The 20,180-nt window shown below is 41.0% G+C and overlaps 2 protein-coding genes across 2 annotated transcripts; one reads left to right on the top strand and one right to left on the bottom strand.

The window, feature by feature from the left end:
• Positions 1–276: 276 nt before the first annotated feature.
• Positions 277–10,656, top strand: il12rb2 (interleukin 12 receptor, beta 2a). Its single transcript, XM_088426167.1, is given in 16 exon segments — positions 277–592; positions 2,206–2,466; positions 2,539–2,662; positions 3,359–3,546; positions 3,621–3,763; positions 4,548–4,689; positions 5,365–5,438; positions 6,250–6,460; positions 6,585–6,758; positions 7,725–7,826; positions 7,910–8,002; positions 8,005–8,055; positions 8,121–8,252; positions 8,344–8,446; positions 8,520–8,607; positions 9,271–10,656. Coding segments are annotated over 16 exon segments (2,406 nt in total). The 5' UTR covers positions 277–528; the 3' UTR covers positions 9,727–10,656.
• A 228-nt stretch (positions 10,657–10,884) lies between these two features.
• Positions 10,885–20,034, bottom strand: LOC148416551 (cyclic nucleotide-gated channel cone photoreceptor subunit alpha-like). The gene is made up of 9 exons (XM_088426168.1): positions 19,857–20,034; positions 14,979–15,103; positions 14,229–14,300; positions 13,960–14,136; positions 13,819–13,878; positions 13,241–13,417; positions 13,029–13,130; positions 12,856–12,962; positions 10,885–12,778 (listed from the first exon to the last, which is right to left on the bottom strand). The coding sequence occupies exons 1-9, from the start codon at positions 19,911–19,913 to the stop codon at positions 11,382–11,384; spliced, it is 2,274 nt and encodes a 757-aa protein (XP_088282294.1). The 5' UTR covers positions 19,914–20,034; the 3' UTR covers positions 10,885–11,381.
• Between the last annotated feature and the right edge of the window lie 146 nt (positions 20,035–20,180).

Here is a 20,180-nt window from a genome sequence, read left to right as displayed (position 1 = left end):
CGTAATATAGCGCAATGAAACGTAGCATCACGAAACGTAGCATAACATAATATAACGCACCGTTTACGACATAATGGAGCATCACACACAAAAAAAACCTCACCAAAATACTGTAAAAAATACGACTGAATCAAATCCAGTGTAGCACAACACTGCAAACCGTAAATGAGTGTGTGTGTATTGTAGTGGTTCTATTGTGCAGCACGTCATCAGACTCAACTTCCCCCAATCAAGTGCAGCTTTGACTCACATGCTAAGAAAAAGAAAAGCACAAAGGGTGACGCTTCTCACGTTCGTCTCGCCGACACGTCCGCCGCCGCGCGCCGGCTGATAAGAAAAGAAAATGAAGGTAAAGACAATCTTTGATAGTGATTTTGGTAAGTAGCCTTTATTTTTTTGTTTGCTTTGTTCCTCTCAATAAGACTCCAATTTCAATGTTTTGTTTTGTTTCTTGCGAAGGGCGACGCGGTCTGTGATGGGAACATGCGAGACATACATCCAGAAAATCAAGTCAGTTAGTGATGACACATGGCGGCAATTCCCACCATGCGGTTCGTGCTCTGTGCGTTGGCGCTGGTGCAACTTGGCGCAGGTAAGTCACCACGTTTATTTGAAAAGCGTCAATCAAAAATCATCTTCATCGGCCGATTATATTAAGTGCACGAGCAATTTATCTGGTGGAATTTTATATAGTTTTGCAAAAAGAAAAAAAAAATCCGGAAAAATGTTCAAATCAAATTATAGTCAATGTGCACGCCACTAAAAATGTTGAATTTATTCCATTTGATTTTGGCAAGCGGTGCACAAAATAAAATCTGCAAACCTAAATTTACATGACTTCAAAAGATGTAAACAGCCACTTGATGTATAGAAACGCACACGTATAGACACACATTTATTCAGTAAAGAAGGAAACGAAGGATATGAAGGAAGGATGCAAGTAAAACAAGGATAGATCAAAGGGCATTTTTATCAGATTTAATGAAGGAAGGAAGGAAGGAAAAAAGGAAGGAAGAAGGAAGGAAAAAAGGAAGGAAGACGGAAGGAAAAAAGGAAGGAAGGAAGGAAGGAAGGAAGGAAGGAAGGAAAAAAGGAATGGAAGGAAGGAAGGAAAAAACGAAGGAAGGAAAAAACGAAGGAAGGAAAAAAGGAAGGAAGGAAGGAAGGAAGGAAGGAAGGAAGGAAGGAAGGAAGGAAGGAAGGAAGGAAGGAAGGAAAGGGAGTGGGGGGATGGAGGGAGGGATTTGGAAGTCAAGATGGAACCAATTTCTGAAAGGATGAATGAAGGATGCTCTGAAGAGAGGAAACGAGGTATGGAAGGACAGGATGAAGGCATGGAAGGAAGGAAGGCGGAGAAAAATAGGACGTGAGGAAAAAAGGAGGTAAGGAAAGAAGAAGAGAAAGAAGTCAAGGAAGAAACGTTACAGACAAAGAATAAGAGGGGAAGAGAAAACAAGGAGGTATGGAAGGAAAAAAGGAAGGAAGGAAAAAAGGAAGGAAGGAAGGAAAGGGAGTGGGGGGAAGGAGGGAGGGATTTGGAAGTCAAGATGGAACCAATTTCTGAAAGGATGAATGAAGGATGCTCTGAAGAGAGAAAATAAGGAGGTATGGAAGGACAGGATGAAGGCAAGGAATGAAGGAAGGCGGGGAAAAATAGGACGTGAGGAAACAAGGAGGTATGGAAAGAAGAACAGAAAGAAGTCAAGGAAGGAATGTTACAGACAAAGAATAAGAGGGAAAGAAAAAACAAGGAGGTATGGAAGGATGAATAGAAAAAAGGAAGGAAGGAATTGGAACCAACTTCTGAAAGGACGAATGATGGATGCTCTGAATAGAGAAAACGAAGGACGATACCTTCGTTTTGAAGTGCGTGAAGGAAGGATGAAGGAAGAAAAGAATAATGAATGAAAGAAAGGACGGAAGGAAGCCTAGAAGGAGGTTACGTGGAAGGAACACGCCAAGTCAAAAGTAAACAAACACGTGAAGAAAGGATCGAAGGAAACAACAAAGCCGAGAAAATGCAAACTAGGATCGGATGAAAAGAAGGAAACAAGGAAAGAAGGTTGACAAGTCAGAAGGAAAGAAGGAAGGAAACCAATGATCATGAAGCAGGAAGTAGCTCTCTAGCTAACAAGTACAACTCTTCATTCCTTTTTGCCTTGGCGGAGGTCTTCTCTTCTCCCTCCAAATTTCTCTCCTTCTCAGGTGACGCCTCGGCATGCGTGATGTGGTCCAGCGCCGGTTCGGTGGTACGGCGCGGTTCCAGCTTGGACGTGTTCTGCGCCTTTAACTGCGAGTGCGGCCGTTCCATGTACAGCGGTCACCCGGCCGCCCTGCAGCGCCACACGGTGGTCAACTCCAGCACCGCCTACGTCCACGTAGAGAACATCACCCAACACCGGACGTTCAGCTGCAAGTGCCCGTGCTTGGACCTGGACCCGTGCGGAATCGACATCCGGGCCGGTCGTGAGTGTGGACCGACCGAGGCTGTTTGCCGTCCCCAAAAAACAGCTTTTGTCAAGTTTTTTTTGTCTGCAGATCCACCGGAGGCGGCGAGGAACATCGGGTGCAACTACACGGTGCTGAGCAACCGTAGTGGTGAGGTGCTTTGTTTCTGGGAAAGAGGCCGCAAAACACATCTGAAGGTCACCTCGAATTTCTGGTTAGTGTATGTCTGACTGTGTGTGTGTTCCTGTGCACTTATGCATGTGAGAAGCATTTTGAGTTTTCTACCAGCATAGCGAGGACATTTTGGAGAAGTGAGGACATTTAGGCCAGTCCTCACTTGGCCATTTTGGTGGGACCTGGTGTGAGACCAATTTGGGGCCTTATATTCTTTGTTTTTACTGTCTTTGTGGGGACCACTTCCCTTGGCGTGGGACCATTTTACTGGGACCTGGCGTTGGATCAATTTGGGGGCTAATATTCTGGGTTTTTACTGTCTTTGTAGGGACCTCGTACCTTGATGCGGGACCATTTTGGTGGGACCTGGCGAATTTGGGGGCTTATATTCTGGGATTTTACTGTCTTTGAGGGGATCTCTTGGTCCGTAAGGCCATTATGGGGGGACCCACTAGTCCACACCGTTTTGAGGGTAAATACTTGTTTTTAGAGTTCGGGTTTGAATTGGATTTTGACCAAGGGTGGTAATATGTTAAAATCGAACATCCCACCAGAGTCGAGTGGGGATGGGCACAGATAATCTATCCTTTGTTAAAAAAAAAAAAGCATTGTATTGGTCACTATTTTTACTAAAACATATTATTGTAAAGATAAGATTTTTTTTATACAGGAAGAGGTTTTTACACAATCCAGATTTTTCAATTATTTTTCTATTATCGCCGCTTTTGTGTTGCAGGGTGACCAGTGTATCAGGAGAAAAAACATTGTCACCTCCACTCACATTCTCCATCCAAGATTCTAGTCCCCCATTGGCCAGATTTTCCGTGGCCAACAGCGTCCAAGTCATCTCGGTGTGGGTCCAAACCAAAAACGTACTGGGGTCAACCGTGTCACTTCCCGCCAACTTCACCCTCAGTCACATCGGTACCTTTTGTGTTCTTGGCTCTGTTTGACGACCGTGGCGCACTTTTGAATTCACATTGTGTTAACACCAACAGCGAACCCCCCTGCTCCAGGCCTCGGGGGGCCCCAGTGCTCCTCAAGGGCGTGCACCATTAAGGTTCATATGACCGTCAGAACACAACACCTCGAGGTCCAGTATGCTACGGAAACAGGATTGTGGACCAATTATACGAATTTAGTAAGAATGAACTTTTCTTTGTTTTTGTTTTCGAAAACAACATGTATATAGGTCATACGGACAGAAGTCCGACAAAAGGAATAATGAAAGAATGCTAGCTAGCTTTTTATGTAGTCAGCTAGCATTCAAACTCACACATAGCTATGTAAGTCTAGCTACTTATTTATACTGTATAGCTAGCTAGCTAGCTACAGTAGATATTTAAATATCTATGTAAATATCTAGCAAACAATTTATATAGCTAGCTAGATATTTCCCTAGCTAGTTAGATGGCTTATTAGTTATATAGTTGACTAACTAGATAGTTATACTGTATAGTTAGGTATTTTGTTGTGTATTTAGCTATATGGCTAGCAATCAAGCTTGATTATATAGTTATCTAGCCAATTAGCTCGTTATATAGCTAGCTAGCTAGCTAGTTACATAGCTGACCAGCTAAATAGCTATATAGCTAGGTATGTATATAGTTAGATAGTTTAGCTATATAGCTAGCAATCAAGCTTGACTTTCTAGTTATATAGCTAACTAGCGAGCTAGTTCAGTTATATAGCTATCTATATCTAGTTATATAGCTGGCTATGTATGGAATTCTTGGATGAACTTCCCCTTAAAGTTGACAAAATCCATTGTGTATACCAACGAATATAATTCAAACACTGTTCGTCTGATTCGGATATAAAAATACTGATAAAAGGCCATTTTGTTCATGTCATTGCCCTGCGTTTGACTTTTAATTCCAACGAGAGATGTCCAAATGCTAACATGCTAGCCATTGCTCCTCCAGGACGTTCCCGTGTCTTCAGATCAGATATCAATCCGGTTTCTGGAGCCCTACCGGTTTTACCGTTTCCGAGCCAGAACCAAATTCAGTGTCGGTCTGTGGAGCAACTGGAGCAACGTCACCTCCAACTGGACTCAGGAGGAAGGCAAGTATTGTAAATAACTATACATTACATTGTTTTATTTTATTTCAGGGCTTTTATAACCTTTTTTTATTGACGTTTTTGAGTTAGAACACATGATGTTCTGGATGATTATGTGCTATGGGAAGTACATGTGTAAAATTGATGGTGTTAGGATATGGTATTCATGTAAACAGTTTCCTCAAAGCACAACAATGGTGACGCCTTATGTTTGTTCGAGATTACCGTAAGGACTATGAGCCGCTACTTTTTTTCTCATGCTTTGAAACCTGCCGTTTATAATCCAGTGTGGCATAGCAGTAGTTTTTTTTAGGGTAATCTTCATCAATTACTTCTAGTAGGCATAATACCGTTGTGTTGGTGCAGTATTCTAACAATCTGAGTGTGTCAGTTTTATGTTGAAAATATGTTGGTGGTACTCTTATTTATTCGGTTTATTTATTATTCTAACATTAATTCTGTGTTGAAATGCATGATATTTCTGGAACAATAAAAAGGTTTAAATAAAATAAATATAATATTTGATGCTAGAACCTGCAGTTCGTAGTTCACTGCGGGCAAAAGAAGATTTTCTGTTGAATTTTTGTTGGTGCATCTTATCGTCCAAACACAGGAAGTCTGTCATTTTAGTCCGTAAGACAAATAAAAAGGCCAATCTCATCATTTGTTGTCCGGCAGCACCTGGCAAAGCACTGGATGTGTGGTACACTCGACCTCCCCTCGATTTCAAGTCCATAAGGCTCTTCTGGAAGGTAAACATGACTGTGTGTGTTTGTCTGCTTCCTGTTACACTTTGACACTTAAAGGTCAATTTTGACCACGGTTAAGGCGTTACGTGTCACACATCCTCGCTTCTAACCACACACACACACATACTTCCATACGCACGTTTCGTCTTATGAAGGAGAGCTGACAGTTTCGCTTTAGTAGAAAAGAAGCATTTAAAAGAAATGATCAGGAAACATATGATGAATTGCCAAATGCAATATTGAGTTTATCAAATCTCCCCCAACTGTTGAAGAATTGAAAAAGTCTTCAACCTAACAGAAGTCTGTCAGGTTCAGGTAACCCCCAACATTTAAAAAACACCTAACACGAAGGAAGACAAGTAGGCTCTTTCTCTCGAGGAGAGCAGACAAGAACCTGACTTTCTCTGGTCTGGTCACACATCCTTTCCGCTCCTCATTTATTAATTTGGGTTGGCCCTAGGTACAAAAGTCATTGTTCCCCTAAGGTTTGGGGGGGAAATTTGGCAACACTGCAAACAATCAGTTTGTGATAGTGGGAGGTGTCTCCTCACAGGTTCTTCACCAACAGCTCCAACAGAAAATATCCATGTCTACCAAATATCTACCATGCTGTGTTGCAAAAAGAAAAAAAACGGGAGAACCTATATACAGTTATTCTGACAATTTCATTTTCAGGCAACATCCAGGGACAAAATGGCCGCTGAGATGGTTTGAAAAAAAAAACCTGAATTTGAACATTCTCACTGAACTTTTTCATTTGTTTTCAGAATTTCTTTGCAGTCTGCTCTGAAAGTATTCTTCTCTCGCCTTCTAGCCAATGACCGTCGCCCACGCCAGGGGTCAAATTTTGGCGTACTTGGTGGCGGTACATAAGCGGCAGTCTGAACTGGTAGTTGCATCCAACCTCAGTGCAAACGCCACCAGCACTTCCGTTGCGTTTTGCGCCGAGTGTCACGTGACTGTGAGCGCCCTCAACTCCAAAGGAACGTCCCCACCCGCTAAAATCTTCGCCTATCGTACCAAAGGTAAACGATCACGTCAGCAGCATCGGGAAAAAATTCACAGGCTAATGTCAAGATGTTTGACGTTTTTAAGAATTCCACTTTAAAATTTCTATATAAATGAAATTGTGTTTTTTTGCCTTTTTAGCATCTTCTCAGTTGGATGTAGAGATAAAAACAGTCAAACACGGTGTCGCCCTCTGGTGGAGACAATCAGAAAGGGCGGCGTCCCACGTGGTGGAGTGGTACCCCGAGGGGCTCAAATTGGAGGAGCTGCACTGGCTCAAATTGGCTGGAGAAGATCATCACACCGTCATCACAGGTACATTTTTGTCCTGCTTTCAAAGTCCAAATGATTCTTTTGGTGTGTTCCATATCATAATTTTTGTGCGATTTGGATCATCTGCTTTTAAACTATTTCAAATTATTCTCATCTTGTGTGCCAGCTCAATAATGCCAAGTGTTCCGGATCATCCTTGTTAAGCTTTTCGGATCATACTATCGATGTTCCACATCATTCTCTCTAAATATTCCAGATGATTAATTTCATGTTGCAAATCATCCTCTTCGCATGTTTCAGATCATCATCTTTATGTGTTTGTGATCATTTACTTCTTGTGTTCTTCATGTGTTCCAATTCATCTTCCCTTTTGTATGTATTCCAGGTCATCCTCTTCATGTCTTGTTTACCAAATCATTATTTTTGTGTGCGTGTTCCAGATTTTCATATTCAGTTCTTTCAGATCATCCTTCGGATATGTTTCGAATCATCCTGTCCTCGGGTTCAGAATCATATTTTTTTGCACTTTGGATCATACTATTGATGTTTCAGATCATACTTTTTCAAATGCTCCAGATGATTCTCTTCAAGTGTGCAAATCATCCTCTTCATATCTTCTCACTTGTCCCCTTCATTCATCCTCGTTTTGTTCCGGGTCATCCTCTTCAGTGTTCCTAATCATCCACTTCATGTGTGACGGATCAATTGGCTCCATGTGTTCCAGTTCATAAATGTTATAGGATATGTTCAATATGATCTGCTGTACACTTTCCTGATAATATTTTTCATGCATTCTGAATTGTCTTATTCACCTCTTTCAGATCATTCATTTCATGTGATTTGGATCGTCTTCTTCAGATCTTCCACATCACCCTCTTCTTATCTTCAAAATTGTCTTCTTCGTGTGTTCCAGATCATTTTCCTGATGTGTTCGGGATCATTTTCACAGCGTGTTGCGAATGATCTACTGCTGCTCTAGTTTATTTTTATTTTTTTTCCTTTCTACAGGTCTGAATGCATCCGAGTGCTACGAAGGAGCCGTTTACGTTCTCTACAGTGATGGATCAATGAGCGAAAGAACCTTTAGACTCGTCAACACCAGCCAATCAGGTAAGTGAACATTTACCGATGAGTCTGACGCCGTCACAAGTTCCGGGTTCAATTCCCCATTGCGTTTCCGTTGACTGTTGCAGTCCCCAAAGTTGGCCCGTCACTTCAACAGCAAGTGGACGGCGGTAGAGTGATTTTGACGTGGGCGGAGCTTCCCAGGGCTCAGCGGGGCGGCTGCACACTAGCTACCGCATCTACCTAGAAGACGGCAACGGACGCGTGAAAACATGTAAAACAAATAACTTGATCAAGTCGATTGAATCTAGTTGCCACCGTTGTGTTTTGGATCCACAGACTCCGTTCAAGCGGCCGAGCGGACGTTTGTCTTGGAGGACCTGCCTCCGGGCACCCACATTCTGTGGATGACTGCTTGGACTTCTCAAGGAGAAAGTCCGGCCGATCAAAAAGTCAAGATCTTCATCCAAGGTGAGGACCTCATGTCTACTTGGCGAAAGTATCGCATGGTGGGGCGCCGGAATATGATCATATCTAATAAATGTTTACTCGTGCTTGGCAGCTGTAGATAGAATCCCGGTGGTCCTCCTGGTCTTGTGCTCACTCTTGTCTGTGACGGTGCCCTTGTTGCTGTGCCTGTGTCAAATATCAGCCGTGAAGAAGAGGTTCATAACATAGTGAAGCAAAACAGAAAAAAAAGCACTTGATATATTTTACAGGAGAACCTTCTCTTTTTAGGGTTTGGCTGCTAGTCCAGTGCTTCATGCTTCAGGTCGTGCCGGATCCCGCAAACAGCAAATGGGCACAAGAATGCGTCCGGGACAAGGTGATTACATTTCAATTCAATGTATATCAATTGATTATAAATACATATGTATATAGTATTTATCATTTTTTAAATCTATTTATACTATATATTTATATATACAGCACATATATATATTTATATATAATGTATAAAGAGAATTTTTTTTACCTATTTTTATATATAAAATACATATTATACATATATATATATATATATATATATATATATATATATATATATATATATATATATATATATATATATATATATATATATATATATATATATATGTTTTTACTGTATACTATATGAAATATTTTATACATATTTCATATTTTCATATACTATATTTTTCTATCTAATATATTTTATTATGTATGTGGATAATATATATATGATGTATTTATACTATATATTTATATATACAGTAAATGTATAGTTTATATACATCTACTGTATAGTATATATAGAGAATAAGTATACATATATTTAGGTTTATTATACATATATACGATGTATATATATACTGTACTTATTTTATACAGTGATACATTTTATAGATATATTTTTGTTAAATATTCTGTATGAATAGTACATACACATATGTATACACATATACATGTATATTTTAGGCCTGTCAAAGGTAAAGGGTTAAAGTGGAAAGTGCATTTTACCGCACAGGGTAAAATGCATGCTCACCAGAGTCTGACTGAGCCGACGGAGGAGGAGGAGGAGCCGATCATCATCATCATCACGGAGGCAGAGGAGCTTTCCGATCACAACGCGGAGGAGGCGGCTTCTCCGCCGATCGGCCCGCCCGCGCCTCGCCGGCCCCTCGCCGCGTACATCAAGACTGACTCCCACGAGTCGGACAGCAGTCAGCGGACCCAGACCTCGCTGGACTCCGAGACCGCAACTGCACACTACATCTCGACCGCACGTCAGGAGGGACAGTTGGCCGAGGAGAATGAAGATGAAGGGGAAGAGTTTGCTGCTTGCACCTTGTTGAGTGAGCCAACAAAATTGCAGATCTTTGGGAAGTTGACCCTGGATGCGGTTCGGATTGACTGCGGCAACCTTTTGGAGAACTGCTCATCTGACTCACTACTAGGGCTGGAACCGTCCACCCATCACTAATTCTGTGGGTTTTTTTGTCTCCGTTCCTCCAATGGGTCCAATCTGCTGCGACGCATACGGGAGTCCGCATGCATACGAAAATATGAAAAGTCAACTTCCCGATGTTGATTCCTCACCCTAAACACTCCCAAAGTGTTATTTTGACGACAGGAGCGATTGAAAACTCCCCACGCCGCCCATGCAAGAGAAAACACACGCTGACCTCATCCATGTCTTTTAGTTTCGTTTTGGTTCCGGAGCCTAGGAGGAGAGATTTTGCACCGAGTCAGTCAAGTAAACAGCAACGTTTCATTTATTACCTACAACGTTTTAGTGTAGAATTGCTAAAGTGGCCAAAATATGAGTATACAGCCGGACAATCAATGGCAGCGGTAAATAATTCCCCTGTGGGCGGAACTATCAGTTAATACTGAATTCCCATGGGGACTGATTTGATAGAAGGAACGCGCGTTAGTGAGAGCGGTGCATCGTTCTCGTTTTTGCATTTTAATATCAGTAAAATGCTTGTTGTTGGCGCCGTATTCACACTGTTGGAATCGTGAACATCGTGAGGATAAACATTCAAAACGATGGATGGATTCATATTGTGTGGTCCGCCGCCATTGAAGGACGTCATGAAGGGGTCAAGGCAGCCACGCCGTAAGAGGCATGGCTGCTGCAAATGAGGCGTTTTACTTCCTGGTTAGATTACCATAAAACTTATACCGTAATTTCTCATGAGAAAGACCCACCTGTGTATCAGACGCATCATTTATTTTGGTGTAAAATTCTGGTATTTTCTACGTTACTGTGTATAAGACGCACCGACACTTTGGCAACAATGCAAAAACTATCGCATAACCGAATTAATCATCTTTTGTAAACAATTTCATATGATGTAATTCTGTTTTGTTGCTTTGTTCCCATCATAAACAATGAGGAAAATTTTAATTACTCATAGTTTTAATGGAGGGTGAGATTTTAAAAAGGTTTCTGCAGGCATCAGCATATCCAATTTAACATTTTCTAATGCCGTAACAGAAGCAGTGCATTTCTTTTCAAATTAAGAGTAAATTAATTGGAAGTTCTGTTAAAGTGACTCCAGTGAGACTTTGTGGGTGTCATAATAAACAGTTGCGATGGAAAACTGCTACTAAAGTAAAAAAACAGTGCAGGAAATATGTTGAAATGTTTTATTTTATCTACAAAATGACCATGTAGACAAATACAGTGAGACATCTTAATATAATGCGCATAAATATTTGATCCATTATTTTAATTTGAAGTTCAACCCGGTCTAGTCTACAGGCTATGACGGGACAGCATTTCTCTAATTATTTTTTTTTTTTAAACAAATATTATCACACGGCTTTTCAACGGTCAAATATTTGGTACCCAAATTGGCAGCAATATGCGGCGGGACATTCCCACTGTGGGAAAAGTGAAGAAGGATCTGAAGAAAAAGGGGATTTAAAAAGGACCCAGATGACCTTTTCAAACTGGTTATGTACCTTCAGCGAACCCCCAACATGGGATTAATAACTGAGTATCTAATTGGTTCACAATTATAAACTTTTCGGCGATTCTCTGTACACAATGGGACGGATGTATAAAGATGGATAAAAAGAAGGAGAAACTCTCTATTGGGAAAGTCTTTTCACTCTTTGGAAAGTCCTTCATTGAACCTTCTTGTCCTTGTCAGCCACAACTTCTGAAAAGTCCTCAGGTTTGACGGCCTTCACCTGGGCCTCCATTTGGCTGACGCGTTGCTTCATGCGCATCTGGCTGGAGGTAAACTCAGCCATGAGCTTGGCAAACTTGGTCTGCATGACCTCCAGGTTGTCCTGCAGCCTGGTCAGCTTCTCCTCCAGGTCCTTGGGGTCGGCTCCGGCGTTGGCCACAGCCTCATCGATCAAGTTGTCCTTCATCAAGATGGCCTTGCCCTTTTCCTCCAGGGCCTTCTTGGCTTCGGGGTACTCTGTGAGGGCCTCCATCAGGTCGTCCTTGGAGAGGGCGAAGAGGTCTGAGTAGCCCACGCTTCGGATGTTGGCCGTTCTCCGGTTCCCGGCCTTGCTGCCCTTGATGCCCAAGATGCTGATCTCCCCAAAGTACGCGCCGTCGCTGAGGACCACGAACTGCGTGACGCCGTCGTCGGCCACCACCGCCAGCTTGCCCTCCTTGATGATGTACATCTCCCGGCCGATATCGCCCTTCTTGCAGATGTAGTCCCCGGGACTGAAGACTTGAGGCTCTAACTTGAGCACCAACTCTATGAGAAGTCCCGCCTCGCAGTCCTGGAAGATGCGCACTTTCTTCAGCGTGTCAAGATGGACGTTGATGGCGATTTCGGCCTTGAGTTTGTCCGGCAGGTTCTTCAGAACTTCCTTCTCATCGCAAGTCTTCTTCTCTGTCCAAAGGTAGTCAAACCACTTGATCACCCGGGCCTCCAGATCTTTGGTGACCTTACGGAACTGCATGTACTGCTTGATCGAGTCTATCTTGGCCTGGAACTCGGCGCGGGAGGCGTTCATGTTGGAGATCATGGCGCCGACGTTACCGACGATACTAGCAAAGATTAGCACGCCGGTGAGGAAATCGGCGATGACAAAGAGGTACTCCACATCTTTAACCGGCGCGGGCGTCTCGCCGATGGTTGTGAGGGTCAGTGTGGACCAATAGAGAGAGTAGATATACTTCCTGGCCAAGCGGCCGTGTTCCGGGTGGCTGATGTTGGGGTACACCCAAGTGTCCGAGCCGAAACCGATGGTCTTAGAGATGGCAAAGAACATGCAGGCGTTCCAGTGGATAATGACCAGGATGTAGAGTACGAGATTGCTAATACGGAACATGTTGGGGAAGCTGGTCCTGGTCTCCGTCCTCTCAAAGAACTCAAACAGCCTGGAGATCTTGCAGAGACGGTTGAAGCGGAACTCGGGATTGTTGAATCCAAATTTCAAGAAGAGCAGATCGGTGGGGATCATGGAAATCATGTCGTACTTGAACTGCGACGTGGTCCTGTATTTAGCCCTCAGCTTCGTGGCATCTTTCACCAGCAGGCCCTGTTCCAGATAGCCTGAGGAGCAGACACGAGATCGGCCTCACGCATCGGCGTTTAGGGCTACAAGGTGGACTCCTGGCTGAGATACCGACCTGTTCTCGACCTAACAAATGTGTCTGTGTAATAGATGAAGTCTGACGTGTAGTCCAAGAAGATCCAAAGTTTTGTGAAGCGGTCCTGGAGTTCATTGAAGCAGGCCCTGGTCAAATAGATCAAAATGTTTAAAGGCTGTTCAGTTTCACTTCAAATATGAATTCAGCCATACCTGGTAACAATCATGATCAGGTTGTAGAACACTGGGCCAGCGATGACCGTCAGCCACCTGTAGTACATGTCTGCAGCTGGGTCCATGATCCAGACCTCTTTCCTGGAATTTCAAATGGAAAACAAACTTTCATCGCAGCCTGTTCGGAGGAATCGACGAGATGTTTCTGCAATTAGATCACCCCGACGTGAAGTCGAAGGGAGAGTACTTACGGGGGTTCCTCTTTCTTTTTGTCATCTTTCTTATCATCTTTTTTGTCATCCTTCTTCTCGTCTTTTTTGTCATCCTTCTTCTCGTCTTTTTTGTCATCCTTCTTCTCCTCTTTTTTGTCATCCTTTTTATCATCCTTCTGGTCTTTTTTAATGTCCTCTTTTTTGTCCTCCTTTTTGCTAAGGGACACAAGCTCGGGCTTTTGATTTTATTCATCACGATGGGGTGTCTATGTCTATGAGGGACAATCATACCAGAATACAAAAAGAGGGACCGGTCTGCTGGAGGTCTGGAACTATTTTGGCAGGTGTTCTTCTAATCTATAACATCAATTTCTTGCCTTCTTTATCGCTAACGCGGACTGTTTATCGGGACGAAAGGGGTAGAGTATGGGTAGATCTATGGGACCCAAACTAAACTCGTGTAGTTCAGAGGTTCTTCTCCAACCTGTTGTTTTGGTTGGGTGTCACCCAACAAACCACCAAGACAAGAAGAGGAAGGATAAACTGGGAATGGAAAGAATGCTACTACCAGCTAGGCCAAGGTACCGCCTCATTTTCTACCAAGTCTATGGACTTACTCATCTGTGTTGTTGCAGTTATTCATGTTGTAAGTAGCTAGCGGCCACTTACTGCCTCGACTTTGGAAACAAACAACGTAGGGTAGTTAAGTCCGTCGTTTCGTGATAGACTTCATCGAAGTTACCATGGCCTCCACTCACTTCTTTCTGCTCGTTGTGCCTTTGCTGTCCGGCGACTGGCCGTCGCTCTCACAGCCGGACACATCTTTGAGCTCGGGGCCTCGGAAACGCTCCAGGAAGGAGTCATGCCTCGCCGGTACTTCTGGGTTCATCCTGTTAAAGGCCCAGTTGCGCAGCATGTAGAAGAAGTAAGAGAGCCTAGACGTGGTCAGGAAAGCGGAGACAACAATGAGGTGATACCCATCAAGGCTAATGAGATAGGGAGTGGTTACATCACAGGGGATTTTTACCTGGCCATTGCTCCTGGACCAGTAAAAAGAGTTCTGTTGGACTTTGACGACAGCGCCCTCTCGGAATTGAGACTGGAAACAAAACACCGTTCGCAAAGTTCCACCATCAACTCTCATGATCAAAATGTTTGTCACTCTCACAAATCAAAACTGTGTGCTTTGGGCGCCGTAGTCCAAAGAATGCAAACTTCCAAGAAAACTTTCGGGGGACCACCGAAAATCATGGCTTCACGTTCTTGCCCTCACACTATGATGCCAGGAGGCTACAGTTTAGCATTTCTTAGGTTTTCAAAGTGACGCTGAGTTTAATACTCAAGTGACAGATGTCTGGAGAACCCAGTTTACGCTAAAGAACCACAAATTTGAAGGATCTTCAGTACCAAACAGGACTGTCTACTAAGATGTCCTAGTTGTGGAACTTTCTTACATTTACACCAGGATGCTACGTGTTAGCATGCGTACGTTTTCAAGGTTCCACAAAGGTGAACATTGTGTTCACAGACATCTAGAGCACTTGAGCCAGAGACTGATAATAAATGGGTTCCCATTCAGAAGTAAAACCCTTTTGGTCTACAGTTACAGAATGCGATAATGCTAGGTTAGCATGCATTAGCGTTCCAAACTAACTTTTCAAATTTAATGTAAGAATGGGATTAAAGATGGTATTTATCTTCACCAAAACAAGAAAAAAACACATTTTGGTTCCCTCGGTGGGACACGGCTAAGAACCGTCCGAACCCTCTGACAAACCTGCTGTCTCCATTTTCGATCACGGCCAGCTCCTCCTCGGACATGTGACTGGACAAGCGGCATCGGGTCAAGTAGGAGATTTCACTGTTGACCTTCGCCATTATATCCTGCCGGGTCCTGCTAGCCTGGAAATAAATAATCATCATCACACGGGGTTGCTAGAAAGTTGCCTTTATTGGACAGGAGTTCAGGAAAAGACTCCCTACTTCTTTCGGTACTTTCTTTCGGCTGACGGACCGCCAGACCAACGATTACACTTTTCGGCGTGAATAAAATGGCGGACCGACAATGACGGAGGTGGAACGACTGTCGGACTGAGACTTAAGTTGACCAACTTTTCTGTTTCCAGGTTGAGCTCATTCTTCAAAATCTTCAAAATCTTCAAAATCCAACTCATCTACTTCAAACCGAAAAGGTAATATTCCAGATTCGTATTTTGGTACGTCCTTTTATAATTGCTATATCCACCATATGCCATTTTTCACAGTGAAATTTGTCAAGAGCAATTTTTGCAAACGACAGATTCAAACTGGATTGACCGTTTCCTTTTTCATACACGGTTCTTTGATGCGTTTTTCTTCGTCGTGTAACAATTGACATGCAATTTTGGATCCGGTCTGGATCCTCTTTTCGTGCGTCATATTATTGTGAGAAACATGTTTGCATTTTCTGGTGTTCGGACCTGATTTTTTAAAAAATTCTTTTGAAGTTCTCGTTCATCTCTTCTCACAGCTTCAATCGTGCTTGTTTCCAAAATATATCGACCCGACATAGACACTTTCCACTGTGTGGCTGAGTATATATAAACGTCCGCTAAAAATACACCCTCCTTATGTCCTTACCACTAAACAGGATAAGTGTGTTCTTTGTGTGTGAACGGTGAGCAGCGTTGTTAAAATAAGTGCCGCTTACGGGTCTGCGCTGGCCCTGCTGGCAGCAAGGGTGTGGGAATATATAGCGCGGTTAAGTCCATTAGGCGGACTTCTTCGGGAAGGGATCGTTAACGGCTGCTATCTACACCTCTGAGAAAGTGTCGTCTGGACTGTTACTTTTAAAAGAGCTTTGTTAGCAACAATTTGTATAAAGAAACTGCATTCAAACATACGTTTGGTTTCGCTGGTTGTTTTAAAGTAAGCTTATAAAAGTTGAGGAAAGCTACTTGTCGAGACGTGCAAAATCATACTGCAAGAGGTGGAGGGCCCATGGAACAGTATTGTTGACAGCTGGTCTTCGCTTCCGTTGTCTCCCATTCAATACATGGCATTTTCTCGGTTAGATTCTGACAAATCGCGATGAAAGGTCCTTCAATTCGTAAGTAATGACGATGGAAAATGGTGAGACTGACTCATTCGTCAGACTCAAACCAAGAAAATGACGTGTGAATGTGAGGTGAATGGCAGACAGACCCATTGGCAAGTGTCTCAACAAATAGCCTCCCCCAGCTTTTCTAAGCTTAGTTTTAATACAAACAAAAACACATTTGGATGCAGTTTTTCTTGACCATGAATAATTTAAAGTTGCACTTTAAACAGAGCTAGCATTAGCCACAAGAAGACAACCAAAAAAGTGGCGTGATAAACTTCTCAACATGATGCAGTGAAAGGTAATTATATAAACATAATAAAACATGAAATATTTAATAGGAACGTACAGAGGTGTCTTACGATACAAATTTTTTTTTTTGCATGAAAGAAAACGCATACTGATGCTATATTTAAATTAAATAGAAAGAAATTAATTAACTTTTTCACATATTTTTGCCATGGATTTATGCCATGGATGAAGAACATACTGTTTGTATGTATTGTTATCTGTCGACATGTGTTGCTTCACCATTTTTGTTTAAATATCTCTTGGCACAAAATGGATTCTATTTGTTATCCCACTTCTAGGGTTTCTCATTTTGTTAGCATGTAGTGAAAACATTGTGGAATTCTTTTGGTTTGTTGTTGTTTGACAGTAAACTTTAACTAATATCTGAAAAAAATCAAGTGACTTGTATCTCAAAGCACACCCACATGCTACTAATAATTAATGATGTGTCAGTTATGTTAAAATTGGACTAATTTGCATACTAACTGCCAGTTTCTCTACCTATAACTTGGGAGCTAGGTTGAAAATCCATTTTTTTCCTCCAAGCAGACCACATGGAATCACTATGACATCCGAAGTACCGCAGTGTTAAAAACATGCACAGAGGCAGTCTGCATTCATTTGTTTTTTTTTTTGCTGTCATCTTTGCAAAGACTTGGAGTCACTAGCTGATGTCTGTTGTTGTAACACGTGCAGGCACGTGTAGATTAGCGCTAATGCCAGGGAGATAACAAGAAGAGTGCACCACCCCCACTTCCCGGCACCACTACATTAAATGACACTGACAGAAGTTTACCTTTAGCCAAGTGCAGCTAAAGGTAAACTTGGATAGCATTACATCATCGCCGAAAGCTTGCCAAAATGTGACCATAAGATAAATACATCTTGACTCCATACCTACATTTTTCACTTGAATATAATAGAGATACTGTAAACTGATTGATTATATTGGGTGTCTTTAGTTACGTTAAATTATTTATTAGCCTATTGCCTCAAAAAGGATGTTTTAGAAATTAATTTGAGTTTTACAGGTTATACATACATTAATGGTTGAAATTGTTGGTATTTGAATGGGGGTGTGTAGACTTTTTATACCCCGATGTATGTGAGGTAATAAAATAAATGTAAACAAGAGGTGGCTAAAGTAATCACTGTACTTAAGAAGTAGAGATACTTGTGTAATAAAAAAAAGGCCGGTTTAAGTAAGATTAGTCAAAAAGTCAAGGTTAAAAGATATATTTTTACATAGGTTGGTTTTGTGGGATTTTCAAGTAGTTTTATGTCTAAATTGAAAGTATGATCAATTAAAATGAAAGGAAAAGCATCATTAACTGATGCCAAGCAACTATGTTGAACTGAGGGGGAGGAGCTTCCTTTTGCCAGGCCATAGTTTTTGTTTTTGGCTAATATCGGCCGATTAAATCTGCTAACATTTTAACTCAAATAAAAAGTACAGAAACTAGTGTTCAAATGTAGAAAGTACATGTAAAATTTTGTCAGAGAAATAACTGATCAAGTAAAATACCCCAAAAAGTCACTTAAGCACAGTTAAAAATATTTCTCCGTGTTTCTCAAATGGGGGTACGTGTAGATAATTCTGGGGTTGTGTGAGAATTTAACAAGTTTTCTGCAAATATAGTTTCATGCTTTGGAAGAAAAAGTACGTTTTATTTTCAAATTAAGAGCAAATTAAATGGAAGATGAAGCAACTTGCTAAATTTGATGTTGATTCCCTTTGTAAAACATTCGCGCCATTATTCAGTCAGAAATAAATAGATCCTATACACAATTTAGCTTCTAGAGATAGCACTACAAATGTTGTTAGGTTTTAAACATACATGGATTGCACAGCGCCCAGTTTCAAGTCATTTTTTTTTATTTTACCCCTCGAAGCATTTTAGCCAATGGATGGCATGGTCCTATCCTAACTTAATGTTTGAGTCATCTTGAACTTTCACATGTCGTCACTATCTGGGTGAATTTTCAGCTCCCTGGTGTCTTTTTTTCAATGATTTTTCTTTGATGTGAATCAATTACAACAATTACTGTTAGCGTTATGGTTGACAGAATGATCTGTTAATATAATAATGCTCTTATTTGGTTTGTGGGAGATTAGCAGCACTGTAGTGTAAAGACCCGCTAAGAGGCTTGAGGCTTTCTATTTATCGGGACAGCCTCACCCCGGGCAGCAACAACATCATTTTCCCCATCATATCATATACACTGTAAGGTAAAATGAAAATTTGAAGTGATTTTGCTGCATAACAGGTTTATTTTATTTTTTTTATGATAGATAAGTAATTGCATTTTTATTATACTGTTTACATCGCAATTTAAAACAATATTACTATAAATACAGTGCATCAGAAAAATATTGGAATGCATGTTATTTCAAAAGTAATTTTAGTTAAATTACATTGTATTTTTTCAAACAAAAATGTATTAATTATTGAGTTTCATTTTCATATTTCAAGTTATTTTATATGGTGTTTATATATGTTATTTACTGTAAATAGGACTATTGATGTCTACTCTGAACTAATGCGATCAAAAATACATTAAAAATAATTTTAAAAATATTGCTCATGTGATATTTCAGGAATTACGTTTGAATATTTTTTTTATTTTTTTTTATTTACAAATCCAATTTACTAATGTGTTCATACATGCTGAACAAGTACAATAAATTTGTTTATTTGAGAGAAAGAAAAGTTCAATTGTAACAAGTTAATGTACTATTAATTATTTTATATATATATATATATATATATATATATATATATATATATATATATATATATATATATATATATATATATATATTATGATTAACTGATCCAGGCAAGAATTTCATTTTGTGACAAATGACATAAAAAGCAAGAATGTTGTCTATATTGTTTATTTTTCCTTGTTGTTCTTACGCTCGACATTAGTTTCAGAAAATCCTTAAAAATCTTAAATCTTTGTCATATTTAAGAATATTTGTCCACATATTGTATATACTGTAGATTTCCTGAAACGTACGTATTTTCTGAATATATATCGCATTAACAATATTGAAAGGATATTACTCATTAGAATATTACTGCTTATACAGAGCCAATTAGAGATATTTTGTACGACAAAATCTTAAACGTGATAATCATTTATATCATTTTAAAATATCATGTCGCTGTTCTTCTTGCGCCAGTAAAAGAGTTGCCTTGCTAATATCACATACACACTCGTCTAGTAAACAAAACCTTTTGCAAAATAAAAGAAATAAAATGAAATCAAACTTCCTACCTGGTCACACGTGTATATCCACCAAATAAGAACGGACTCCCCCGAGACCGCCACCATGCGCGTCCATCTTTCCTCAAACCGGCGTCTTCCGCTCGGAAAATATCTGGCAAACAATTATTTCCCCATGTCTGCGCTTTAGAGACATGCGCGCCGTCTGGACATGGTCACTGGCAGACGGAGAGCCGTGAGGAAGAGGATGAAAGTAGCTCAGCTGCCAGATCCCTGATCAGAAGGGAGGAGTCCCCCCGGTTAGAGTACCAGATCCTGTAAAGTGGTTTCAGAAATGTGTTCTTTATTTTTAATTACAAAAGATGTCACTGTAAA

The sequence above is a fragment of the Hippichthys cyanospilos genome, chromosome 10 (genome assembly GCF_059441005.1).
Source record: "Hippichthys cyanospilos isolate Australia breed blue-spotted pipefish chromosome 10, RoL_Hcya_1.0, whole genome shotgun sequence".
Taxonomy (NCBI): domain Eukaryota; kingdom Metazoa; phylum Chordata; class Actinopteri; order Syngnathiformes; family Syngnathidae; genus Hippichthys; species Hippichthys cyanospilos.
This window is presented reverse-complemented; position numbering and strand designations above follow the sequence as displayed.

What these genes read in the sequence shown, in the direction of transcription:
- LOC148416551 (XM_088426168.1), bottom strand. Translation starts at nt 19,913, where the DNA reads ATGGTGGCGGTCTCGGGGGAGTCCGTTCTTATTTGGTGGATATACACG. An exon ending in AAAAAGAAAGAGGAACCCCC is followed by an intron (nt 13,131 to 13,240) that starts GTAAGTACTCTC and finishes TTGAAATTCCAG; the next exon opens with GAAAGAGGTCTGGATCATGG. An exon ending in CTGATCATGATTGTTACCAG is followed by an intron (nt 12,963 to 13,028) that starts GTATGGCTGAAT and finishes CTATTTGACCAG; the next exon opens with GGCCTGCTTCAATGAACTCC.